The sequence below is a fragment of the Micropterus dolomieu genome, linkage group LG14 (assembly GCF_021292245.1).
Source record: "Micropterus dolomieu isolate WLL.071019.BEF.003 ecotype Adirondacks linkage group LG14, ASM2129224v1, whole genome shotgun sequence".
In the NCBI taxonomy this organism is placed as follows: domain Eukaryota; kingdom Metazoa; phylum Chordata; class Actinopteri; order Centrarchiformes; family Centrarchidae; genus Micropterus; species Micropterus dolomieu.
The window spans coordinates 2856716-2883720 of NC_060163.1; the positions used below are offsets into that span (position 1 = coordinate 2856716).

The 27005-nt window shown below is 40.7% G+C and overlaps 2 protein-coding genes across 2 annotated transcripts in view; both read left to right on the plus strand.

Moving 5' to 3' along the window:
• tmem94 (transmembrane protein 94) overlaps positions 1–27005 on the plus strand; it is a 339697-nt gene that overhangs the window by 266464 nt on the left and 46228 nt on the right. The gene's annotated exons all lie outside the window — the stretch shown is intronic.
• Positions 1–27005, plus strand: part of myo15b (myosin XVB) — a 76280-nt gene that overhangs the window by 39731 nt on the left and 9544 nt on the right. Inside the window, exons 31-56 of the mRNA XM_046069692.1 lie at positions 577–759; positions 863–972; positions 2186–2253; positions 2546–2630; positions 5829–5861; positions 5953–6024; positions 6353–6453; positions 6604–6915; positions 8236–8314; positions 10248–10355; positions 13598–13760; positions 16576–16666; positions 16783–17032; positions 17204–17310; positions 19111–19170; positions 19422–19497; positions 19635–19753; positions 21443–21558; positions 22322–22463; positions 22563–22674; positions 22783–23098; positions 23205–23268; positions 24697–24769; positions 24871–24947; positions 25060–25136; positions 26821–26951. Of these exons, the coding sequence (XP_045925648.1) occupies positions 577–759; positions 863–972; positions 2186–2253; positions 2546–2630; positions 5829–5861; positions 5953–6024; positions 6353–6453; positions 6604–6915; positions 8236–8314; positions 10248–10355; positions 13598–13760; positions 16576–16666; positions 16783–17032; positions 17204–17310; positions 19111–19170; positions 19422–19497; positions 19635–19753; positions 21443–21558; positions 22322–22463; positions 22563–22674; positions 22783–23098; positions 23205–23268; positions 24697–24769; positions 24871–24947; positions 25060–25136; positions 26821–26951 (3125 nt within the window). The remainder of the gene's footprint in view (positions 1–576; positions 760–862; positions 973–2185; positions 2254–2545; positions 2631–5828; positions 5862–5952; positions 6025–6352; positions 6454–6603; positions 6916–8235; positions 8315–10247; positions 10356–13597; positions 13761–16575; positions 16667–16782; positions 17033–17203; positions 17311–19110; positions 19171–19421; positions 19498–19634; positions 19754–21442; positions 21559–22321; positions 22464–22562; positions 22675–22782; positions 23099–23204; positions 23269–24696; positions 24770–24870; positions 24948–25059; positions 25137–26820; positions 26952–27005) is intronic.

The following is a 27005-nucleotide window of genomic DNA, read 5'->3' on the forward strand; positions in this document are numbered from 1 at the left end:
TTGAAGCACTGACTCCAGCTGCAGTCCACTCTTTGCGAATCTCCCCCACATTTTTGAATGGGTTTTGTTTCACAATCCTCTCCAGGGTGCGGTTATCCCTATTGCTTGTACACTTTTTTCTACCACATCTTTTCCTTCCCTTCGCCTCTCTATTAATGTGCTTGGACACAGAGCTCTGTGAACAGCCAGCCTCTTTAGCAATGACCTTTTGTGTCTTGCCCTCCTTGTGCAAGGTGTCAATGGTCGTCTTTTGGACAGCTGTCAAGTCAGCAGTCTTCCCCATGATTGTGTAGCCTACAGAACTAGACTGAGAGACCATTTAAAGACCTTTGCAGGTGTTTCCAGTTAATTAGCTGATTAGAGTGTGGCACCAGGTGTCTTCAATATTGAACCTTTTCACAATATTCTAATTTTCTGAGATACTGATTTTGGGGTTTTCATTAGTTGTCAGTTATAATCATCAAAATTAAAAGGAATACACACTTGAAAGTCTGTGTGGAACCTGTACATATCCCCTGGTTTATCCTGCTACACGTGGGAGTTTTCATTCCCCTCTTGTGTGTTTGTGTGTCATAGAGGTGTGTCGGAGGCAGTGCAGGGTTGGTCAGTGTCTCTTCTGACAGATGAAGGCTGGTCAGATCTGGCTGGCTCAGACTTTGTCATGGATCTTCTGGCTGGAGCTGAAGCTGAAGTGCTGCCACCACCAGGGACTCCATCCTCTTCAAACTCAGACTACCTGTTTAGCAGCCCAGTAGACAGGTAGAGCAGTGAATAAGTGATTATTTTGTGAATAAGTGATAGATTTTGTGTCCAATCCAGAATTGTTTTAGAGAATTTTCTGTGTCTCTCTCTTTCTCTCCAGGATGCCAATTATAGATCAGGATTATTTCATCCCACCAGCACCTCCTATGCAAGCTCCTGCGCTGCCTCCTTTTGAGGGAAACCCCTGGGGAAGAGATTATCCACAGGAAGGTATGTGTTACATTGTGAGATGTAGGCATCAGTATGCCTCAAATATAATGCTTATATTTGATCATCAAACAGTAGTTTGCAGTCTGCAGATGCAGTGTGCAAAGGTGTGAAAGAAGTAGTGTTTGAATTTACTATTACTACTATTATACTACATCCTTCACTTTTCATGTGCACAACCAGTTGCACAACCATAATTACAGTAGTGCTTTTGTGAACTCTTTAGAATTTTCTATATTTATGCACAAGTATGCTCAGATTTTCACACAAGTCACACAAAGTAGTGGTACACATCCTTTTCACCATGTCTTTGAGTGTAGCCATTTTACTATATTGCCTTCAGAGGTGTTAAGGTAACACAAAATAGTTGTTTGAAGCATACTGAAGGCTTCCCCAGAAACTGCTTTACACATGGCCTACCTTCCACCTAACGTGTCTACTACCTAAGAGCCTGGCCATGCAGATTTGTCCTGCAGTCTCCTGTTTCCCTGGCTCCACCAGCTCACCTGTCAGACTCCCAGTTGTCACTGGTTTCAAGTTCTGTACTCCACCTGAGGTCTTCTGCACCACCCCTGTTCTACTGTCTCCAGGCCACATGCTCCTCCTGACTGTTGACGAACACAAATAACCCTGCGTTAATAACATTTTTTGTCCACTTGGGGGCAGTGCAACAATCTGTAAACATTTACATATTTTTAAAGTTGATAGGGCAAAAAAGGCAAATAACTCCCTATTTGCACATCCAACAGACACACAATAACAGTTAGCAATTTTTCTGGAGTGGCATTTCGGGACATCTTACAAATTAAAGCCCAAGTTTTACTCTTTCTTACCTGTTACTCCTGAGAAAAACATTTTAGCTGCAAAATGCTCCACTAAGTTCAGTGGCTAGGTGCTGTGTGCCGCTTGGTCCTGGGTTAATGGACTGAAATGAATAGTAATTCATACAGATGATTATGCTACTGAATCAAAAACTGGTTTAAATACCTTTTAATATGTAAGTTTATAGTGTGTTCACACAGTGCATATCCCTAAATAACCTTAATTTGTTTAGTTAAAGGTGATAGGATACATACACAGTGCACTCAGAGGTAGTAGTGGTGGTGGAGGGGGTGTCACAGCTCAATTTAGTCCCTGGACCCACTAATGAGTAATTTTGGCCATCCTCATCTACATCATTGTGTTGTCCTAATCTCCCGTTTCTACCTGTTGTCAGGCCGTGGTCGACAGATGGATGCCTACGTTGATGACTTGTTTGAACCTGTACTGGACCAAGAACCTCCGGTTAGTAAATTAATTTTATTATTTAAACTTTAATTAATGTAAAGCCTATTTTTGCCTGTTCCTAAAAAGCATTAAAGTTTTATACCATAAGGTGTATTGAGCATGCTCACTGGTCTCTGGTGGATTGTGTATCTCTGGTTGTATCTTATTACTTAGTGGGGTTATGTTTCCTTCTAGCTTTCCAGTAACTGCACTCCTGTTTGTGGCAGCTTTCACTCACAATGTCATGTATCACTTCATCGTTTATTTTTATTATTCATCATTATCACACATCATTTCTATGTTTGCTTAGGACATGGAAAGAGTAGCCATGTTAAACCGCAGGATGAGAGGAGGAGGAGGGATTGGACCCATGCAGCCTGGCATGTATGGAGCTGGTAGGTAAAACTGGATCTCCTACTCCATCTCCCGAATACAATTCACACCATGTTACTCATAATTAGTTCCATAAGTGTACAGTCTAGTTGCATTATAAAACATTCTTAAACCTGAAAGAAAGAGCATTCTGCTGCGTGTCTGCTCCGAGCAGGACACGCTGGAAGACAGCTGCAGCTATCTCAGTGGCCGAGTCCAGGTGCGTAGATGACATCAGGATCATAGCCCACACTGGCCAATCCTAACTGAAAGCTGGGTCTATGGGCTGAATTCCCACCTAGGTGTGATTTTCTTCAGAATTGTGGGAGTTAAATGACTGAAATGATATAGTTCAGTTTAGATCACAAATGAACAGCTTCACCTGTGAGGATGAACAGTACATTTGTTAACTTTTGGTTTTTTGACACATTTTTAGAATATTAGAAGTGGATATCCAACACTTTCTCATCTCAGTGCGTCATTACCGACGCTTTCAGACAGTGTGACAAAGCATAATTATTTTACGCTAAAGGTACTTTTCAGCGTCTGTAAGAAACGCTACAGTTTGCTTCATCACAGCAACACAAAGGAGGTTAACGTTAACCCTACCGGCCAATGTGCACAGCTGTAGGGTTAGCCGGTCGACATGCATAAAGTCAGTGACTTAGGTCTAGGCACTAACATTACTGATGGTAATGTCTTTATTTTAGTTTTTTTAAATTTAACCTTTATTTAACCAGATGATGTCATTGATATTTAAAACCTCTTTTCCAAGAGAGACCTAGCCAAAATAGGAGCATATTGACAAAGCACAGTTACAAATCTGAACACGAGCACATGCACAACAACAGAGAACAATTAACAAGACCCTTACAATACATAAACAAACGACATTAGAACACTTACAATTTATACATACCATTAGTTTAAAGTATTTAGTTATTTTAAAAGCAATTTATAGCGTCTACTTCCAGGTCTTTCATGCGGTGTTTAAATTCACCAAAAGGGATCAGATTTCGCAACTGCAAATCAGTCTGCAATGTGTTCCAGGTGGATGGGGCAGCATAGGTAAAGGCCTTTTTACCGAGCTCCGTACGGACCGGAGGTACAGATAACAAATACAAATTACCAGAGTGCAAATTATAGGAACTGATGTTGCATGATAAGTGCAAAGATAAGAGGGGAGCATATGCAACATAGACTTAAAAGCGAGCCACTGATAATGAGGGCCACTTTGTCATTTTGTACAAGGTACAATGGTGTGTTGATGCTTTACATCCAGTCACAAACCTCATGCACTATGGTTGACAGTATCCAACAAAGACAAACATCGGCCAGGTGCATTTCTATAGAGCAGGTCACTGTAATCGAGTGCAGTGAGAAAGGTTGCAGCAACCGATCTCTTCCTGGTTTTCCAAGAAAAACAGGCTTTGTTTCTAAAATAATTTCCTATTTTTAGTTTGAGCTTTGGTACCAGTTTATCAATGTGCGACTCAAAAGAGAGCTGATCATCAATTAATATACCCAAATATTTGTACAACTGGACTTCGATCTGCTCACCATGAATAGTAAAAATACTTGGAAGACTGTCCAGAGACTTCTTAGATTTTGAAAAAAGCATAATCTTAGTTTTCTCAACATTCAAAACGGTAAGGGAAGGGGGGCTTCAGGGGGCTGTCAACACCTTTCACAAGGACGTAGCTAGCACTAGCTAGCACTTCTGGTCTGTATGAGACGCCCCAGAGCGTCTCATACAGACGCTGAAGGGTATCTTTAGCGTCAAATAACTACGCTTTGTCACTTTTTCTGAAAGCGTTGGTATTGGACGCCCTGAGAAGAGAATGGTCTGGGATACCGGAGCCAAAGATGGCACCTATTCAGTCGAATGAGAATTGCTCGCCTGACACTTTTGCCAAAGAACTTTTTGGCTTCCGGGTTTTCTTCCAGGGTTAGGGTTAGGGTTAGTCCATAGACCTTACATTGTGATGACTTCACTGATTTTTAAATCACTAAATATGGCTTGAAGAATGTTTTACAAATATAAAACTTCAATGGATTAAAAATGCTTTTTTGGGCCCCAGGTGAATATTTAGCTGCAATACTAGGAGTGGCCACTGGGTACTGGGCAAAACTGGAAGGAAGGCTGAGTGGTGGCACCCTATCCAGGTCTTATTATACATCGATGTCCCGACCTCATCCCTATGCAGACTTTGTCGCTCTTTACACTACTTCAATTCATGCATAAAATAATGTGTGAAAAGCAAAAAAGGCATTGTGGTAAGACTCAAGTTGAAGTGGAATGGATCAAATTCTGATAGCTAAATGAATCATTTTGTGGGGGTTGTGTCGCTCAAAAAAATGTATCTTGGGGCCAGTGTGTATAATGTATAACGTGACAGACCTGGAAGTTGTAATTTAACGTTTTGGCCACTCACGCAAGCATGCTGCACTACCTTGGTGGTTTTAGCACCAAGCCAAGACAGGCCAATGAGAAGAATGTGGGCTTTTAAGGAGGGGGGGGGGCTTAAAGAGACAGGAGCTTAAATAAGTGTGGAGACATATGGTTAATAGAGGTGCTAAAGCAATGGACAGTATGAGAAAAAAATGTCTTTTTGGAATATTAAATTAAACATTTTCTTGTAGATACCCAAAATAAAAGCATGAGCCTGAAAATGAGCATAATATAGGACCATTTCATTTGGTGAGCCCTGCAGAAACTTTGTAAAATTATACTGAACAAAATTATAAACGCAACCCTTTTGTTTTTGCCCCCATTTATCATGAGCTGAACTGTGGCCAGCATAAGGCACACCTGTGCAATACCCGTGCTGTCTGATCAGCATTTTGATATGCCACACCTGTGAAGTGGATGGATTATCTCAGCAGAGAAGTGCTCACTAACACAGATTTTGACAGATTTGTGAACAATATTTGAGAGAAATAGGCCTTAGATCTTTGAGTTAAGCTCATGATGAATGGGGGCAACAACAAAAGTGGCGCGTTTATAATTTTTTTCAGTGTACAATTGAGAGAAACAGTAATACAGAGTACACAACCAAGAATCATAAATTAGCAATGCTACAAAATATTGGGAATACAAAATATCAGAATTACATTAAGAACTGCAAAGTAACAGAGCTGGTGTCAGTACTTAAGCTAAGAAAAGCTTATTTTTCAAAATTATTTTAACTTTTCTCACTCTGCGAACTGTGATTTTTCAGGTATGCCTATGACAATGCCAAGCTATCCTATGGGTAAGCAAAAAAGATCAATTTGTGCCTCACGAATCAAACTTTTGTCTTGTTGGTGAAAATGTCTTTATCTTACTGTCTTGCCTCTGCTCAGCAACTCCAGTTAACCCATCAATGCCCATCTATGGTGCAACTCCCATGATGCCAACCATGCCAACCATGCCAGGTAATCCCCCTACATGAACCATTCAGATAATTCAGTAAATGCACAGACAACTCCAAATTTGATATAGATATTATTTAACACAGTGTAGGTTAAAGAAAACGAATCAAATGACACACATGCTATGACTTTGGCTTATGTAATTGATGATTTGATATAGGAAGAAGGCTTTAAACATTGCCCATCCACCCCTCAAAATAAGTCATGGTATATGCATAGAGTGTGTTGATTGCTATGTCATGCCATGGAATGTTATCGTTACTTTCCTCTAATACGCATTTGAATGTGGTTCATTTCTACCTGAAAAATTGTCATATTCATGCCTACACAGCCATGATGATGCCTCAGACTCCCATGGCTGCCCCCCCTGTCACTGACCCCATGCAAATGGCAGCAACACAGGCCCTCATCAACCAGCAGGCCTTTCTCATGGTGAGGACAAGAAAACTTATATACTACTACTACTAAGCATACTACTCTTATAGCATGATGGTACATTTTTTCATCCTGTATTTTCCCCTCTACCTGTGTCTAACTTCCCTTATTCTGTACTTTGCTGTCCTCTGTCTTCCTCCTCTTCAGGCCCAGCAAATGACCATGCAGGCAATGAGTCTGTCCCAGCAACAGACACAAGAGCAGCAGAGGAAGCAGGAGCAGCAGAAAAAGAAGGAGGAGCAGCAGAAAAAGAAGGAGGAGCAGCAGAAAAAGAAGGAGGAGCAGCAGAAAAAGAAGGAGGAGCAGGAGAAAAAGCAGGGGGAGAGGCAGCAGAGACGTCAGTCTGAGCGACGGTCAAGGGAACGCTCGCCCTCCCCTCAAACTCCCTCCCCCCCACCTGTCCGACCCAAAGTACCTGCACCTAAACGCACTTCCAGCTACAAGCAGCCTGAACCAGAGGTATTTCTGTCTTTATTTTTGTAGTGTCCTCTAATGTTGCTTTTTTGCACGTTATTATATACTTGGTTTTTTACTGCTTTCTTTCTACAAACTGACCCTATTTGTGTTCAGATCTATACCCTCCCATTTGTTTTGTTTTTTTCTTGTTGTTGTAGCCTCTAACGTCTATTAGTGTTCATAAGTATCATACTACTGTTTTACCTGTTACTGCTGCAGTGGCCCAATTTCCCCATAGGGATTATTTATATTTTGTCCAGTCTATGTGCTCAAGTTGTTTGCTGATGATACTCTGTATCATCATACATTTTCCCCATATGTCACTGTCTTCATCATCTAAATGTTAGCATATCCAGTGAAAAAATCAAAACCAAACTTTTAGTCTACGTCTCAATACTTTTTGACTTCCATACATTGTCTGTGGCTTTCATCAGCTGAGGACAGAAACATTTAAAAACAATTCAGAAATACATAGTGTCATTTAAGAAAAGGTTAATTTCCTAAAACAGCTGGATACTATAGTTTTTAGCAAACATTACTCAAAGAGGAGCAAATAGTGCATTTGTTGGGGACTAGTTTCAGCCGTGGATTGGAGTCAAAATGCGTGTCCATGGTAATGAAGGAACATGTGTTGCACAGTGATGTTTTTTTCAATAGTTTTTGGACAACATTGGTGCTCTATGGCACAGAGGAATAAGATATATCAGGCTTTGGATACACACACAATGGATAGCTACACACTGCATGCTGATGGGGAAGATGTCGTTCTGAGGAACGTCCTTAAAATCACAACGCAGTCGCTTAGCCCCGCAGGGTTGCTCTGCGCTCCTCAGGTGAACAACAGGGAGACAGATTTATTACAGGAAAACAGATTTATATATGTTAACCTGTTGCTCAGAAGGTGCCTGTTGTGATGTTATGATCATGGCTTCTGAACTCTGATGGTAACTTGTTTTAACAAGCTAAATAAAAGGTAATACTGCTGGTAAAAAGCATCTTATTTATTTAAAGTGTTTGCAAACCACATGTTATTGCACCATGGTGTGTCTATAGCAGTACATTTAAATGCAAAGTGCGCAATACACTACTTTAGAATTCATTATTCAATTTTGCATTATTAATCGCAGAAAATCATGGGAATAAATCGCAATAAAAAAATTTTATCGTTGCACAGCACTAAAAAATGTGTATGAATGTGTGAGGTCAGAAGACTAGAAGGTGCTATAAGTACAGTCCATTTACAATTTTACCATAACAATACTAAAACATTAGACCATAACAGGGTCTGTTTTACCTCATGATGACATGTGTACATGTCCACAGCCAGAAAGAACAGTGGATTTGCCAGATCCAGATGACCTGCCGTCTTTCAGGGACAAGAGGGAATACTTCCAGAAGATTGGTGAGTAAAACTGAAAAGCAACTGTTAGTAATAGGCTTATGTGTAGCCTCTTCTTCTGTACTTCATCTTGTTTTTTTAACCAAACCATTTTTCATACTCTCACACTGCCTCTCATGTCCATACAAACCTCACTGATTCATGCGTTCCTTGTATCTTTGACTTTGAAGAGGAGTAAAGAACATCAACATAGTGGCAGTGAGTTGTGCCTATCCTCCCATTGCTTAAAACTTTGAACACATATTGTGTGTTATACAGTAATCCGGGAGACTTTCTACAATATCTAACTTAATATAATATGCAGGAGAGGCTGGGGCTACAAACGTTCTCAGGTGAATGTCTTTACATCTTATTAATGTTTTAATGTCAACACCTTTCAAAGTGCTACTTTTAATGACTTAAAAGTAGCACTTTAAATTATCATGCTTTCTAATTTAATTTATGGGTTTCCTCATTCCTAACCAGAGGTGGATGTATTCATGTATTTAAGTAACACCACACTAAAAATACTCTGTTACAAGTAAAAGTACTGTATTGGAAATGTTACTTAAATAAAAGTATGTGACTATAATCAGGAGAATGTATTTTTAGTTAAAGCAATCAATGTAGAAAGAAAAATGTACCCTGTGACCGTTACTACTCAAGCATTACTAGTTGGTTGAGGTGAATCAATTGATTGTTTGTTTGGTTTGTAGAAATTCTGAAATCAGAAATTATGCCACAGTTACCCAGAACCCAAAGTCAAACACTGACAATCCTTGTTTTGATAAACATTAGTCCAAACCTATTTTTTTTTTTTGTGAAGATGGAACCATTAAATGTTTATACATGAAAAATGACATTTGAAACAGTTGCCCATTCATTTAATTGTCAATCGACTAATCATTTCAGCTGTACTTAGTTGTTGGGTAGTTAAATTTAAAACAAAATTAAACTACTGTCGGCTGTCCCCGACCAAGGATTTACATAGTCGAATCAGAATCGTCAAGTCCGGCCTATAGTCGACTGATAGTCGAATCATGTGTTTTTGTGCACGGCGATTACGAGCCGGGGTAGCTTAGCTTTAATCTTGAGAAGCTGCAGCGCTCAATCTCTATTCATTCATCTTACGCTGTAAAATTCCAGCTAAACTGAGGCTTTTTGAAAACCCTTTTCTCTCTCTATCTCTCTCTCTCTCTCTCTCTCTCCAAAATCACCAAAATGGCATGATCCTTGTTTCGCTGCGAAGCTTCGACTCTGAGATTGACAGTCGAATCAGGCTCCGCCCATCGAAGCATGGAATCTTTGACTATTCGGGGTCAGCCCTACAAGACATCATATCTTATAAACTTTTAACATCTTTTCCTCATAAAAATTTTATTGAAAAGTAATAATTAGGAACTGGCGGAGCAGGGGTGCCGTGGTTTGCACTGTCGCCTCACAGCAAGAAGGTCGTAGGTTCAAACCCCAGTTGCCTCAGCCTTTCTCTGTGGAGTTTGCATATTCTCCCCATGTCCGCGTTCTCTCCGGGTGCTCCTGCTTCTTCCCACCATCCAAAGACATGCAGGCTAGGTTAATTGGTGTCTCTAAAATTGTCCTTAGAGAAACAACCACTCAGATTCACATCTATGTGTGGCCCTGTGATGGACTGGCGACCTGTCCAGGGTATACCACGCCTTTTGTCCAATGTCAGCTGGGATAGGCTCCAGCACCCACGACCCTGTACGCAGGATAAGCGGTTGACGATGGATGGATGGATAATTAGCAACTAAAGTTGTCAGATAAATATAAAAATGTTAAAAGTACAATATTTTTCTCTGATATGTAGTGGAGTGGAAGTAGAAAGTGGCATGAAAAGAAAACACTCAAATTTGTACTCAAGTGCAGTACTTGTAAATGTACTCAGTTACTATCCACCACTGTTCCTAACCATCTATCTCCTCTACTGTCCTTCCAGGCACTCAAGGTGAATCCAAAACCCAAAAGCCTCTGCCAGCACCCAGCAGCCCACCCATACAGCAGCAACGCTCTCCATCACCCCCGCCTATAGCACGTAAGCCTGAAGGTATGAAACAAGTTCAAGGGGCTAGATAATATTTTGCAGAAAAATGTAAAGGATAACTGTCCCCCTTTACCTTCAGATAGGAGGAAAGAGAACATGCAGTAGCCCAACGAAAGTTACACATAGAGATGTAAAATAATAGTCAACAAAGATTAAGGGAGAGGTGTAGAGAGTAGCTCTGTGCATCATGGGAAGTCAGAGTAGAAAAGCTAAGACAGGAGAAATTTGATCTCTTTTTATGGTTCTTGTCAGTACACTTTCCGCAGCATTCTTGATCAACTGGAGAGTCTTAAGGGATTCATTTGAGAACAAATGCGTGGCCAAGTTTTTCTGTATCCTTTTGAGACAGGATGTTCCTGATTTTTGCAATATTACGTTGGTGAAAAATTTGTAGTTTGTTTTACGTGGGAGTTTAAGGACATATCCTGATCAAAGATAACTCCAAGATTCCTTACAGTGGTACTGAAGGCCGGGGCAATGCCATCTAGTAAAGTAACTACAGTATATCTTTAGATAATGCTTTTTTGGGGCAGAAAATTATATCCAGGTTTTTACATCCAGGCATGCTTGAAATTTAGCTACTGATTGGTTTCATCTGGCATGACTGATAGATACAAGTGGGTATCATCTGCATAACAATGAATATTTATCGAGTGTTTCCTGATAATATTGCCTAAAAAGACGCATGCATATATAAGATGAACAGGATTGGTCCAAGCACAGATCCTTGTGGAACTTCGTGACTAAGGCCCCACCCACACTACTTCATTTTAGTTTACAAACTGAGACTGGGACTTTTACTGAACATAACACGGGATTGTGGCGGCGGAAAACAGACTGGGAGACAAAGTAAACAACGACATGCAGTAGCCTACAAGTGTAGGCAGATAGTCCTAAGTGTTATTTGCACGGTACAGAATATTTAAATAAAAATACCAACTCAAAAACTTATGTCTTATAAAACCCAATCAGAGAGCTGAGCGTGAGCGTCTGCATCATCGTTTCAGAAGTCCTCCGTTTTTGCCCGTCTTCATTAAAACTCCCTCCGGAGTTTCAAAACGCTAAACGGGATCGGCAACGTTTCCAAACTTCTCCGTTTTAGGTCTTCGTTTTGGCCGTTGTAGAAAACCAGTTCAAATCCTTCAGTAGTTGTGGAGCACCAGTAATGTTAAGCAGGCTGGCAGGGCTGTTTTATGCATTTAAACATCGAATGAACTGATTCTTTTGTCTTTAATACAGATGATGCTGGGTCACTAATAAATTAATCATGACAAAAAGTTACGATAACCGATTATTTTTCCATGGGCCCACTCTGTTATTATAACATTACCTAGCATATTTGGTAGCTTGTTTAAAAACTTATTGGACTGGAACTCATCTTCTACAGCTAGAGATGCGCAGATTGATCAGCTGGGGACTGAAAAAGACTGTTTATTTTCGCTTAATCGGCTCCAACCAGTGACCGGTGCGAGCAGTATCAAATATCCAATTTTCTGCCGGTCATATTGAACGTTACAAACACTGCTCCGTGTTTCACATGTGTGCATAGACAGTAACCTGAGGCCTGTACTACGAAGCAGGATTTTAGCTTATCCAGGTAACTTCGGGGTTAACCCTGTGTTTTCAGTACCACGAAGGTGGTTCACTTCTTACCGGGGTAAATCTCCATGGCAACTTATGCTGAACGGCTAACCTGCTCCGGAGCAGGTTATGTTCCAGACAAAAGATCAACTCTGTGAGAACACCACCTACTGACCAATCAGCTCTCTTGGAAAATGACATCACCATCAGCGATGATGTGAAACTCTTGACAGTAGCGATATAATCCTACAGAGACTGATTAAAAGCTTTAGGCTATTGTTGCCTACAGGTTTTTACAGTACAGCAGGATAAGCCTACTTACTGCCTTTAAATGTGTTTAATATTTTTTATTTGCTCCCAGTTCGTTTCACACACCCTGACGCAGCCGTAATAAAATAAATGGGTTATTTTTCTATTGTGAGGCTGAATATTATGAGCAGTTTGGTAGGGATATTGAAATACAAAATTTTAATATGAACGTATAGGCTATCTATTTAGGTTAGTATAGCTTTCTTAGGCCTACTACAGAGACTAGTCATGTTCCTCCCCACCTTTTGCGAAAAAGGACAGTGAGTTTTCAGTAGCCTAAATGTTGACATTCAGTCTTTCAAATATTATTTGAGCATATTTTATGGCATGAATGGAGTGTTCGTTTCATTGCTTTATGAAGTTAATTTAGAACAATGTTTGGAACACTTTTGAGTGTGTTAAATAAATGAATTTTTGAAGTGACAACAAGTTTTTTAAAGTGAGGTAGAAGACATATTCAGTGCCCGAGTCTTTTAATGTGGAAACGCCGACACAGCCGAGCTGAATGTCATAGATGTGTGGAAGTTATTCACAAGTGTGAAGAAGACGCTCACTACATGTGCAGAGAAACACACAGAAAGAGACGCTGTGGATATTGTAAAGCAGGGAGCAGGTAAATCAACAGTGAACACAGCTGTTGGTGATGATGTCATTCATACCACGGTGGTCTCTATCGGTAATTAACCAAACGTGAGTTCTTTAAAATAAAAACTGCTCACAAATAAAGTCCGAGCACATAGAGGGAGACAGACAGACAGGTGTAGGAGTGTGCTTGTGTGTCGGGGAAAAGAAAGGTGAGCAGATTACTGTAGTTTGTGATTAAACACAAATTAAATTGGAGAATTAAGTAGAATTAAAATGGTGTGTAATTTATTTTCAGCTCCTTCTAGTGAACATTCTCATGTTATTTTATAATCAATGTTTCATTATGACTATACAATTGAATGGACCCCAGTGAGAATAGCTAACAGTTATACTGGTGCTGATGGGGATCCTAATAAAAATAGATTTTTCCAATAAATAGTTACAAAAATGTTTGTGTATGCTGTCGAGTATAGATTTTAGAAAGAAATACAATCGAAATCGGCAGGTCAGACCGATCAGTAACTGATTTTTTGAACAGCCAAGAAAAATGTAATCTGTGCATCTCTTACTACAGAGATAATCCTGTGTGAACCGATATTAGGCTGATACTGTAGATCTACCATTGTAGAGGTAGATCAGTAGCCTGCTGCTGTTAAATATCTAATATATATATATAAACAACTATTGCTTTGTGTTGTTGGCCAGAAAAATAATAGTAAGACTTCCCTCTGTGTACAAGGTAAATAGCTTTTGTGTCTTATCTCCCACAGTGAAGCATCTCTGTACCCCTCCTGCTAGAGAAGCGGATCCCCCAAAAGTAACACCTGCACCAGCTCCTCTTACTAAGCCCGAACCCACATCCAGCATCCGGGAAATCATTAAACAGTATAACAGCCGACCACAACCAGAACCCAAACCTTTTGAACCTGTCAAGTAAGTTTCAACGCTGCTCGCTGAGAGTTATGCACTCTTCCCCATTATGAGATTTGACAAGTTAAAGTAAGTTTTGAATGTTTTAAACCCAAAGGTGAAGTAGATGAAAAGAAAAAGAAAAGTTTGCTGTGTAACATTTTCTCTATTACAAAGCGTTAAATTCAGTGCATTGAACACAGTACGTAAAGAGTATCAAATTGGTGCAGCTTTGTCTCAGCCAATAAAATGCAATCAACCAACATATTTTTAACAGAAATCCTGAGACATCAGATATCCATCAACACAAATGTTTGCCCTCTAAGAAACAAGTGGGAAATTAAGAAAAGTGTTTACCCTGTTGAAACAGAGTCAGAAATCCCAACATGCAAAGCTGAACAAGACGATTTAAATCTCTGAAAGAACTGTAGGGTTTGCAGGTGTTAAGAAACTCAAAAACTATAAACATCAGTGTACAAAGCAGTAATAATAGACATTTACCGGCTTGCTCACAATAAACCAGTAAGTATAAATATTAATTGAACACTGGTGGTGTCATTCTATATCATTATATTACATTTACATTACATTTACTCATTTGGCAGATGCTTTTGTCCAAAGCGACTCACATTTGAGGAACAACATACAAGCATCAACAAAGCGTCAGTACAACACGAGATTTACAATTGACAATACATACTAGTAAGAGCAGCAATAAATACTTGTAAGAGCTTACAGCATGCATGGCATCAGTTGGTAAATACCTAGGGAAAGAAGTAAGAGTTAACAAAAAAGCGCAATTAGGCCTAATACAAGAGAATTGTAAGGGGATAGAAGAAGAAGAACACAGGAAGTGTATGTTAAAGGTTAGAGGTGTTATAAGACGACGTCTTCTCGGAAGAGATACGTTTTCAAGAGCTTCTTGAAGTGAGAGAGGGACGCCCCTTCTCTGACGTTGTGTGGTAGCTCGTTCCACCATCGTGGTGTCACAGATGAGAACAGCCAGGACTGAGATTGCTTTGTGTGTAGGGATGGCAGAGCCAGGCAATGTAAATTGGAGGAGCGCGGTGGCAGAGAAGGAACATAAGCTTGTATAATAGAGTTTATGTAGATCGTTGCAGACCCAGTAGTCACTATATGCCAGCATTAGTGACTTGAATTTGATTCGGGAGGCCATGGGTAGCCAGTGGAGGTCACTGAGTAATGGAGTGACATGAGTCCTTTTGGTCTGATAAAAAAACAGACGTGCTGCTGTGTTCAGAACCATTTGTAGGGGGTTCACCGCACAAACTGGACGACCCACAAGGAGGGCATTGCAATAGTCGAGGCGAGAAAAAACCATGGCCTTTACCAGAAGCTGGGTGGCATACTGGGTAAGGTAGGGCCTGTTGTATAGAGCAAAGCGGCATGACTGAGAGACAGCAGCAACATGTTCTGAAAAAGACAGCTGGTCATCATGACACCCAAGTTTCTCACCACCCTGGTTGGAGTGATGGTTGAGGTGTCACTTTCTAGTTTGATGTTATGGTGGGTAGACTGCTTTGCTGGAATGACCAAGAGATCGGTCTTAGAGAGGTTTAGTTGAAGGTGGCAAGCCTTCATCCATGCAGATATGTCTGAGAGACAGTCCGTATCCGCGCCGAGGCGCTGGGATTGTCTGGCGGAAAGAATAGGTAAAGTTGCGTATTGTCTGCATAACAGTGGTAAGAGAGGGCCTAGCACCAAGCCTTGTGGCACCTCTGTGGAGAGGCAGTGGGAGGAAGATAATTGTCCTTGCCACAAAACATTGTGGGAATGTCCCAGGTAGGATTTGAACCACAGGAGTGCTGTCCCTGAGCTTCCCATTGCTGTGATTGACCGTGTCAAAGGCAGCTGATAGGTCAAGCAGGATAAGAACCGAGGGCTGGGCTGACCTTAGGGCTTCTGTTACAGACCAGACTGATATGGATCTAGGAGGTCATTCCGTGACAGGAATTCTGAGACCTGTTTAAAGACTGCCCGTTCACTTTGGATAGAAATGGTAGAAGTGAAACTGGACAATAGTTCTCAACTTAAGTAGGGTCGAGGGAGGGCTTTTTGAGCAAGGGTGTAAACCAAGCCCTTTTGAAAGTGGTTGGGAAGGTTCCAGAAGCCAGAGAAGTATGTATCATATGAGTGATTCCTGGGAGCACAGTAGGAATTATGATTTCTTTTGGTAGATATAGACAATTAAGAAAATATATCTACTTAATTATTATTATTATTCAGTAAAACCATACACTATTTATTGCATCTTGGCCACTTTATACACCACTGAAAACATAGTTATGGATCTTATATTGCATTTCTGTCAATAGATCCTCAGGAATATTACACACTCAACCTTTAACACAAATTATTTTAAATATAGCCGCGAGCGGCAATGATCAGGATCCAAACCAGTTTGAACCTTCAGATTTCCAGAGTAGGTGTTTTACTGACTGAGCTACGGGTGCAAGGTTATTTCAGCACACCTTCTCACAATTTGAGGTAGTGACATCACATGTGCCAGACGTGAATAGTTTTGTCAGTTTAAACTTATTTACTTATTTACTTTATATATATATATATATGCTTCCTATGCACCCAGGGCACCCATACATTTTTTTTTTTGCTTAATTTCCATTCTATTTTTAATGATTGATTTAGAGTTTCACATTCATTTAGTAAATGTGTTTTCTTCCCATACTATCACACCAGAGACTACCCGGTGTCCTGGAAGAGGTTAAATAAGAAATAAATATAAACCACAATGGCCTCATTCACTAGAAATAATAACTTCTGGAAAGTTTCTCATTTACTGTTTTACTCTTCTTCACAGACCTCCTGTACGACATTTTGTAAAGAAGAATGACCCCAAAGAAGAAGCTTTGGCCAAACTCAAAAACATAGCACCAGTGCCACAAAAGAAGGTGAGGATGGTCTGGAGAGTCTAACTACTACGAATAAAAAAAATGTTGTGTATCTCTGTTGGGAATATACTGCATGCTACATCCTGACATTTTCTACTTCTTCCTGCTTGCAACAGCCGATGCCTCCCCCGCCACCAGTCAAGGCTAAGAAAGAGCAACCTCCTCCCAGGACACCCTCCCCACAGGGTCCCCGCGTCATCTCCAGCAACATGAAGCAGAAACAGCGCTCCCTGGAGGACATGTTCGGCTCACAGCGCTCCCAGCATCCTCCGCCTGCTCCCCCCGACTTCCAGCCACCTCCTCCACACCCAGAACCCATCCTTCAGAACATTCCAGACCCACCGCCCATGGCTGCCCCATCACTTGGTGTGTGCTGCTCAGATAATGTTCTCCAGACATTATAATTATGTAGATTACAAGGCCTTTTTGTATTATGTATTTTAGCTGGCAAATGCTGCTTACTAGCAGTTAACCCAGTGTTACTCAGTGTGAGGAAGTTCATGTCAGTCAGTGACCTTCATCTGCTGTTAACTGTAGATGTGATGCCAGATGAGGAGGGCAATCACTCTCAGCTCCACCGCTTCTTTTCTGACGTTTACTTCTCTTACTCCAACATGCCGGGAAAACTGTTTCTGCGAAAAGAAGTAAGATATACACAAACACACATACACAAACATACAAGACAATAATAAATAAATCACTTTTTTATTTCCTGAACGGCTTGTAAACTGACATAAATATGAATCATGCACCTGGTTTCTGACTGGCTTTGAACTGCCAATATGTTGCTTCCTATATGAGGAAATTCTTATTCTTACCAGGAAACATTTATCATAATTATTTCATATCATATCATTTCATATATAGTCATACACAGTATCATTTACATAGTTTATAATAGATTATCAGTGTTTTTTCTTGCCAGATTTGCTTGTGGCAAGCTGAGAAAATTTAACAGAAACTGTCACTGGGGATCGTGAGCCAGCTGTGTCCTGGTGTGAGATGCGAGCCCACACAGAGCTGATGCAGACAACTGCACAGATCTAAATGAGAGCTAGGCTATCTGTTGTGAGACATGTACGATTGTGGACACGGAGCGGGCAGAAATATCAGTTGCATTATAGGGGATACAGTGATTCACGACTAGTGCTTTTATTACATTATTACTTGGTATCAAGTGGAAATGTGCTCATATGTCCCACTAATGTGCTGATCACAGACTTTAGCTTTAACATTTTCCAAACATGTCACACTGAATGAAGGCTTTCTGACAATAAGTTGAAGCTGCGGCCTGTAGTACCTCAACTCACACCTCCTTAATCTACAGAAAAAAATGTAAATATTGCACATTTCTGTAAATGTCATGCTGTCACGAAGGTCTGGAAACATATTTAAAGTTAAACTGTGATCTTTATTTGTACGAATTGGGACAAATTTGTAAGCAAGAGTCCACACAAGTAACAGGAAGGAATTAACGGTTAACAGTCTCATTGTATGATGTCACAGTTAGCAGCATGGATGTATGAGAGTAAGAGTTATGATAATACATCCATGGTAAGCAGGCACTAATAAAAAATCTTTGCGTCTTCCTTTCTAATGAACTTTGACTTGGATCCAATAGCAATGTCATGGTCCTCCATTGGCCAATTGTGGCATGGGGTTTAACTGGAGGCTCACGTTGCACCACCCCCTGCCGCGCCCGCTGGTCTACAGGTCGCAGCAGGAACCTTCTCCTGACGTTTGAAGCTTTGGACGCTAGTCACCATACCAACTCACTTCTACTAGCCTATGTGTTACAGCTTACATACCTGAAACAGAACTCTGGCTGATGCTGATGCTGCTGAACCACTTTATCTGGATGGCGGCTGAAGTTTATTCCTCGTGAAAAACTTTATTTCCATAATCCATAAGCTGGTTCACTGAGGTGACACTAATGAATGAATAGATGCAAACAAGACAACAACCCCCTATGACAATGCTAGGGCAGATGAATTGGCTGGATGGCTGATTGGTCACAGCTCAACCCAGCATCCTAGCTGGGTCGATTTTAAACGATGACTCCTACCCTTTGCACATTGAATTTCAGCTTCTTCCTTCTGGACGAAGGTTTCTAATCACAAAGTGCAGAACCAAGTAGTATAAAAATACATTAAATTACAATAAATTTACATTTACATATTTGGCTTTTATCCAAAACTTAAATTTGAGGCAAAACATACAAGCATGCAATAAAGCATCAATACAGTAAGAGATCTGTAATTAAGTAATATTTTAATATTTACTGGCAACTATTTATCCATCACTAACAAGGTACAGCTGTAGACTGACACAAGTGCTTTAGTTAATCAATCAATAATGCCTTTCACTACATTCGGGATTTGAACTGTAAATCTTTGTGTTAAAAAACATTCACTAACTTCAAGTTATCATTTATTTGTGTGCAGGTGTTTTACCCCAAAGAGATGTTCAACTGGCCCTACATCCTCAATCTGTTATGTGAACAGGTTAGCATACAGGTGTCATCATGTTGAACCTATTATGTGGTTCACTGAGAGATCCTAATATCTCCAGTACTGTCCAGTTCAATCAATTCAATTCAAATTAGCTTTACTGGCATGAATGTATAACAACAATATTGCCAAAGCATCATACAAACTACATAAGAACAATCAACCCCATACATTTCAGTCTTTATCTCCGTTGCATTTTAGAGGCAGTGGACATCAAACTCTTTGCATTGTGTGATGTGTTTTAGATTATGAGGGACACCTACTCAGACAGCTGTGTGAGAATCAGCAGAGAGGAGAAGAGGAAGATGAAGGACCTGCTGGGTGAGAGTTTCATCAGATTGTCATAAAGCTGGAAGCTGCAGTTATAATGTTGATTAAAATTACGCTGTATCATTTCTTATATGTTACTGCATTAGTTTTCTCTCCATTATCTCATTGTTACCCTTTGCCCTTTATAGCTAATTTCAATGTGGGAACGACTATAAGCACGATCCAGAATGACAACATGAAGAAGAGAATTGTCATTGCCGCTCGAGACAACTGGGAAAACTACTTTACCCGCCTGTTTCCTGTTAAGGTGAGCATGACAAAAAAAACGTCAAGTGTCCATTGTTTTATGACATTGCATGGCAATCCAAACTAAGGCAGCTTCATGCATATAGTATATCTGAAACGCAGAGGCAATTCCAAGTGCTTTACATTACATTACATTTATTTATGTATTTTTTCGACTTTCATCGAAAGCGACTTGGAGTAGGTGCTTTTCAACCATGTGGATACAAACCAAAAATTGTCTTCTTAAAATATGCTTAACTGAAGAGATACAGAAAGAGTTGTTTTTAATGGGCCAAAGTGCAGTGTGAACATATGAGTTTTCAGTCTGCGCTGGAAGATGCTGTCCTGATGTCAATGGAGAGCTTGTTCTGCCATTATTGAGCTTGGATCAGAACAGGCACCACTTCCGGGGTGAGGAACGGACATATCATCCTGATGTTGTGTAGGATAATTCTGCAGGAGTGGGTTGTCGCAGTGATGTTGGCAGCGAAGGTTCCTTGCAGTCTGAGCTTGGGATACCACAGAGTTCTCAATGGTAATGAAGAGGTCATGGACTGGAGATACCTTCCCCGGAAGGAAGAGCAGTTCAGTCTTGTCAGAGTTGAGCTTGAGGTGGTGTCAAACCCTGCTGAAAGTTTCAGCAGGATTATGACAGAGGAAACTGTGTGCCTTGAAACCAGATTGGCGGTGGTCAAGAAGGTTGTTCTGGTGGAGAAAGTTGAGCGACAGCATGCTCAAGTGATTTAGAAAGAAATGGAGAGACAGATCAGTAATTAAAGACAGGTAGAGTGGTTTTTGAAAAGGGGTCACTCTAGATACTTTTAGAGTGTAGATTGAAGAAGGTTAGAGGGGAATAGAATCCAGAGAGCAGGCAGTTGGGCAGTGGGAGGTAAAGAGGATGAGCATCTCACAGTGAGAGGAATGAAAAGGAAGTTGGAATAGGAGATGAAGATGTGGACAAAATTCAAAGGAAGAAGGAATGAAGTATGGAAGCCAGTAGAGATTTAATGGGAAGCAAGTGCTGTTTAAACGCTGCATCACCACATGCCAGGCAATGAAGCAGTTGAAAAAGGAGATCCTCTGGAGCCCTCAGTCCCTCGTGATCCACACAGGAATAAATGACCTGCCCAGCCTCCATAAGACACTGCTGAGGCAGTGAGGTAGCCAGTAGCCATGTTAATATAGAGACTAGAACAGGATGTACCACCTTACCCAATGTCCACCTGGTCTTTCACCCAACGATTGGCACCATTGGTGTCAAAATAATCTGCTCACTTTTCATAGCGTCATCTAGCCCATTGTACTGGACAGTAGTAAAGCATGGGGTCACACAGTGTTCACCAGTGTACACCAAACCAAATGATGCAATGTCAAGAAACCTTCTTGGAAAGAAGAAACTAAAAGTAAACTAAATGTCATCTGGCTCTAAACAGAGATAATGGCAGAATATATCCCTTCTTTCAGAGATAGAAGGCAGAGACAGATATATACAACATGTCACCCATAGGTAAGCTAATCCAAAAATGGGCAAAGAGGGGGGCCTAATGAAGCCTTGTTGCCGAACGACTTAGCAACCAGCCACCTGAGAGGGCACCCACCTGTCACTCAATCTGGGATTTCTGTCTGTATCATGCATCAATGACATTAGGCCAGACCACTAACCACTTAGGAATATTAAGAAGCATTTCCTCTATGTATGTATTTTTTGCAGCCAGGCAGTGGGGATGCTCAGGTTCTGGGTGTGTCTCATCGTGGAATTCGTCTCCTGAAGATCGTCAGAGCATCGGGTATCAACCCCAAACACCTCCGTCTGCTCAGAAGCTACAGGTAAACATGCAGCCTTCATACATAAACACAACAGAAACTCAGCAGAATCATTTTAAAAAAAGATTCACTTCTCGGTTTCATCCAGGTTTTCCACATAACGTGGTTCAGGTCTTATCTACAAGACAGGAAGTTAGTTTATTTTTATTTGTGTCGTACTAAATATTCGGCCCATCCTAAATGTGATTACAACTCTTTGGATTACTAGATACAGATATTGGGGGCAAGGTAGTATTCAAGCATAGACAACTGGTACACACTGCTTAGGTGGTATGAGCATCAGTGGGTTAATGGGGACCTAGCAGGTCATTATTGCCTCAGGGCCACCTGGTAGGTTAATCCGGCCCTACCAAGACACAGCTATGTATTAAGAAGTCCAAAGTATTACAAGACATATTAAGGTAACACATACAAAGCTAAGAGAAAAGCATCTGTTAGATTATATACTACTATATACTTACACATACTTTCAACTGACATATGTTGCAGCTGCCTACTGCAGGAAACAATGTTGATGAAGCTATTGAGAGTGAACAAAAACAGTAAAGTTGTGGGCCATAAAACCACAATACTGAGCTGTAATATGCTAAAAATTTATTAAGCTTAGTTCTAAGAAGGCCCCGCTTAATGTTATTTTCCATTTTAGAATACGCGGTGATGCTAATAACACTGTCACAGGCATTGTTTGCTAGTCATTCTCATAACTTCTGCTTTCCATTGCTCGTCTGATGTAGTCAACTGTTAACTTGGGTCAACATGAATGTAGTTTTGCAGAGTTGCTGTCAGTTGACCTCCAGGGTACAGACAGAGTGGAACTGGAGCTAAAGAATGAAAACTTGGTGCTGCAGTCATCCAGAGCTCCTCAGATCACTGCCATGGTCCGATTCTTCCTTCAGGAGCTCATCAGGGTACTTCTTTGTTCTTTATTTGTCATCTTTGCTTGTGATTCTTTGTGGCATATTAGTCCATGTATCACTCTCCCGGACATCTTTCTCCGTGCTCTCTAGGACTCAGGATATGTGGTAGCCCTGAAGAGTTTTGTGACAGATGACAAAAGTCTGCTGAGTTTCAGCAAGGGTGACATCATCAAATTGCTGCCAATGGGAGGACTTGAGACAGGTGAGGTCTTTTATTGGATGTGATAGTTTTTAGGGTTAGATAGGCCTTATTATTATGATTTAATGCATGTCAAAATCTCCTTTTCATAAAATACCTGTGTTTTACCAGGCTGGTGTTTTGGCACCATGGGAGGGCGCTCTGGTCTTTTCCCAAAGGACCTCACCCAGCCATCTGCGGCCCCAGACTACCACTGTCTCCACCTTGACCGAAGAGATACCAGGAGGAAAAGCATGAGGGGTGCTAAACCTGTCAGTCCACCCAACGGCTCATCTCCAGGTCCCGTCAGCAGACACATGGGCAGTGCTGATTCAGAGCAGCCCAGCAGAGAGGGCTCGCTCCAGGGCTCGGTACCCTCAGTTCAGGGCTCAGTCCGCGATTTGGAGGTCCTCTCAGCCATGGCTGAGTTTGCAGTGAAGTACTTTAGGTATGGTAGTAGAATGATAGCTTTTCTTGTTGATCATGTTTAAATGTTTTGGGTTCATATAACAAGTTGTGGCTAATTTTGTGCTACCATTATTTGTTTATTTAAGAGTGGGAACTACCGGTCTGCCAGCAAGTGGAAGGAATTTTGTAGAGGCAGTTCAACACACACAGGTAAGACAGTACATATCCCATGGTTTGTAATTGTTGATACTACAGTTACCCTACATGGACATTATTGTATCTATGAACCATAAGCCCAAATCTAAGCTGTACTGTCTGTCTAAAATAGATAGTACTCCTAGGATCACTTGTCAACTCACAACTATGTGCCCTTCTGGAAGAAATTAATCTCCATCAATAACAGCAGTCAGACTTTAGACCTACCCATAGTCATCATACATCATGTGCTGCCACTGCTGTTGCGAGTAAAATTGTTAAAGTGATTAATTGCGACAGTGATCTGCACTCTTTGTAGATCTGTCCAAGGCTTTTTATACTTGACCCCAATGTTTTGTTAAACCTGCGTTCACTGACATGTGGCCACTTTGGGGAAGCGGAAGCTGTAAACACAACATATTCAGTTAATATGAAAAACCTGTTAGTGAACAGTGGCCAGCATTAGCATAAGTCCAATATTTCACCTCCTTTTAGCTCTGTTTTTGGTAACCGCTAACTTCTGAGGCAAATGTTCCATTGTCTTTGATCGGCTGCTGACAGTAGGCAGGTAGTGTACAGTGGGATTTTAGAGCTTTTTAGCTGGTAAGAGCAGCCTTCTGTGACTGGGAAGGATGACATGTGAGTAGCAAGAGTGAGTGACAATTCCGACTGTTGTTGCTGATAGTAAAAGTCCCTAATTAACTGTTCATGATTTGTTCCACAAGGATCGATATCTTGCCCCCTCTCTATTAACTTTAAACATAATTAATTATTTTCCAGCTGAACACTCAAATGTCCGTTGGAAAGCTGATTGTATAGAGGCAAACAGGAAACAATAGGATACAGTGGCGCCCTTAGTAGAAATCTAATAAATACAGAAATACATTTAAGTACGTAGGAATTAGGTAAGACATCAGATTGTCCCACAAAACTCACGTTGAACTTCTCGCTCAAAAACAAAAAATTCAAATTGGATTCTTATGGAACTTGTTTCTCCTTTTGAAATAGAAACAAATTATACAGTTCACTGTACTGTCTACACTTGATTATGGAGACATCCTGTATGCTCATGTGGCTTTCACCACCCTATATCCACAGGATTCCATTTACCACACTGCCATTCAGTTCATTACTGCAGACTGCTATCGAACTCATTACTGTGAGTTATGTGAAAAAGTCAGAGGTCATTATTGACATCCAGAAGGCATTGGTGTACTTAGAAGGCCATGTTCTCTAAGTTGTTTCTCTAAGAGATATTTAACATCATTAGGTGAGATCAAAGTGAACAGGTCTGACACAAGATGACTGAATTGTCTTCTTGTCAAGACATGTCCCTACGTCAGTTGTTCTCAGGTCTCTCTCAGATGTTGATTTAAGTGAGACTGATCTGATCTGAAAAAATTATAAATAAAATTCAACTAGCATTTTGTTTTTTTAATCCAGGTCCCCATACAGGAGTCCCTCATTTTCTACAATGATCCTGAAATCAAAGATTTATCTGTCCAGTGCTTCATGAGTGAGTGCATTCACACTATCCATACTAACACACACTTGATGTGAACACATCATGGATGATGATTGTTCATCCCTCATCCTCCCGTTTATCTGTCCCTCCAGATCTGATGCAGTTCATGGGTGACATGCCATTAACGAAGAACAACACACAATCAGACTGCCTGAGGAACATCTTACTGGTCAGCACTTTTTCAAATAGTGTATCTAATAGACCTCATTTACGGAGCACTCGGTATCTGAGTTTGACAGATTTAACCAAGACTTCAAAGTAAGACTTTCTGTTCTGCTCAGTTAGGGAAGGAAAATGAGCTGATGAGAGATGAAATCTACTGCCAGATCATCAAGCAAACCACCAACAACCCAACCAAGTGAGTGTGTGTCATTTGTTTCAGAATTGTCTTAAAAACCCACTGTACACTGCCCAACCCCAAACAGCAGACACAGTTAGCCACTACCTGGTGAACTTAGGCCCCATCCACACTACTGCGTTTTTGAATTAAAACGGAGACCTTTTGCTACGTCTGCACCTCCCGTCCAGACTACAACTATGAAAACGAAGACCTAAAACGGAGAAGATTGGAAACGCTGCCGACCCCGTTTCTCGTTTCAAAACTCCGGAGGGCGTTTTAGTGAAGACGAACGGAGGGCTTTAGAAACGATGACGCAGCCGCTCACGCTCGGCTCTCTGATTGGGTCTTGCAAAGCAGAAACATGATGCTTGATCGTATTGTTATTAAAATATTCTGTACCTTGCAAATAACACTCATCTGCCTACACTTACACTTCGGCGTTTACTTTGCAACAACTCCCAGTCTCTTTTCTGCCGCCACACCCCCGTGTTACATTCAGTAACAGTCCCAGCTCGTTATTGATCCATGCAACAAAAAATAAACTGGTCTGATGCTTAGTCTGTATTTATTTATTCTTTCGCCAAATCTTCTGTAACTACGGAATAGACCACGTGCTTCATGTTTACACTGGCACGCGCATGCCCAGTGCACCTGAACGGGTCCTAGCTGTGCGTTTTCAGTCATTTTAATGTAGATGATCAACTCCAAAACGCAGCTGGAACGCTGGTGTGGACGGAGATCGTATTCATTTAAATTTTCTGTTTGTAAACTAAAACAGAGTAGTGTGGATGAGGCCTTATTAGAGCATTTAGCTGCAAAAGAGCCAGAATAAAAGCCAGAAACACTGAAAATGAATGCTAATGTTGCTCTATTTCTGCTGAAGGTGTAAACAGGCAATAGTTTGCTAACATGTTAACTATATATAAATTTTACGAGATCATAATATGTCAAATGTGTGTGATTATTTGCCTATTGTGAAGTTGACATGGGGGGACAGTCTAATTCAAAAAGGCAGAAAGCTTCTGCATGCTGTCTGCATTGTCAGCACAGAGGGGCATCCGTTACAGAATTCGGTGACACTATTGCAGAAACAATGTTTTTTTTTTCATTTATTCAATATAATTTTATATTTTCTTAATCTGTGGATACAGTAAAGGGAGTACACTGTAAACAGAGCCAGCATTTTATCTATTGTAATTTAGCATTTCAAGGATATTTTTATTATGTTCCTCAACACAGAAACACAAGAGCATGCTGGATAACTTAACTATATTAGAGGGTTATGTTAGGGTTATTAGTTATGTTTTATATTTGTTACAAAGACATAACATTTTTTCCATCATTGTTATGTTGCTGTACTTTATTGGGTACTCATAAGCATCAGAAACAATTTCTACAGAGAGGACTCAACTAGAGCTGTGAAATCAAAATATTATATCCAGAATTGTTTGTTGAGGAACAAAGCACTGCATTATAGTTGCGGATCTGCAAAATTTACTGTGACCCAGATTAAAAAAATTAACATTATCATTATGAATAACAGCTCCACCCAAAATCTAAAGTCCATAAACAGTAAAATGCAGGTAAAAGCAGCAGTAGGCTTGTGAACCAAAAATGAAAAAGCAAAATCTTAAGGAGCTCCTAAACTTTAACTTTTTAAAATGTTTTGCAATTATTTTCTGTTTGTTGTTTGTTGTCTCAGATCCATCTGTACTCTCGGCTGGCGGCTGCTCAACCTGGTGACTGGGTTCTTCCCCTGCTCTGGTACTCTGCAGCCCTCTGTCACACATCACCTACATGACATCTCTCAGGATTATGAACACCCATACCAAGGTAGAGGAAAGACAGTATTTACGCACAGACATTAGACCTGGGTTGCAAATAACA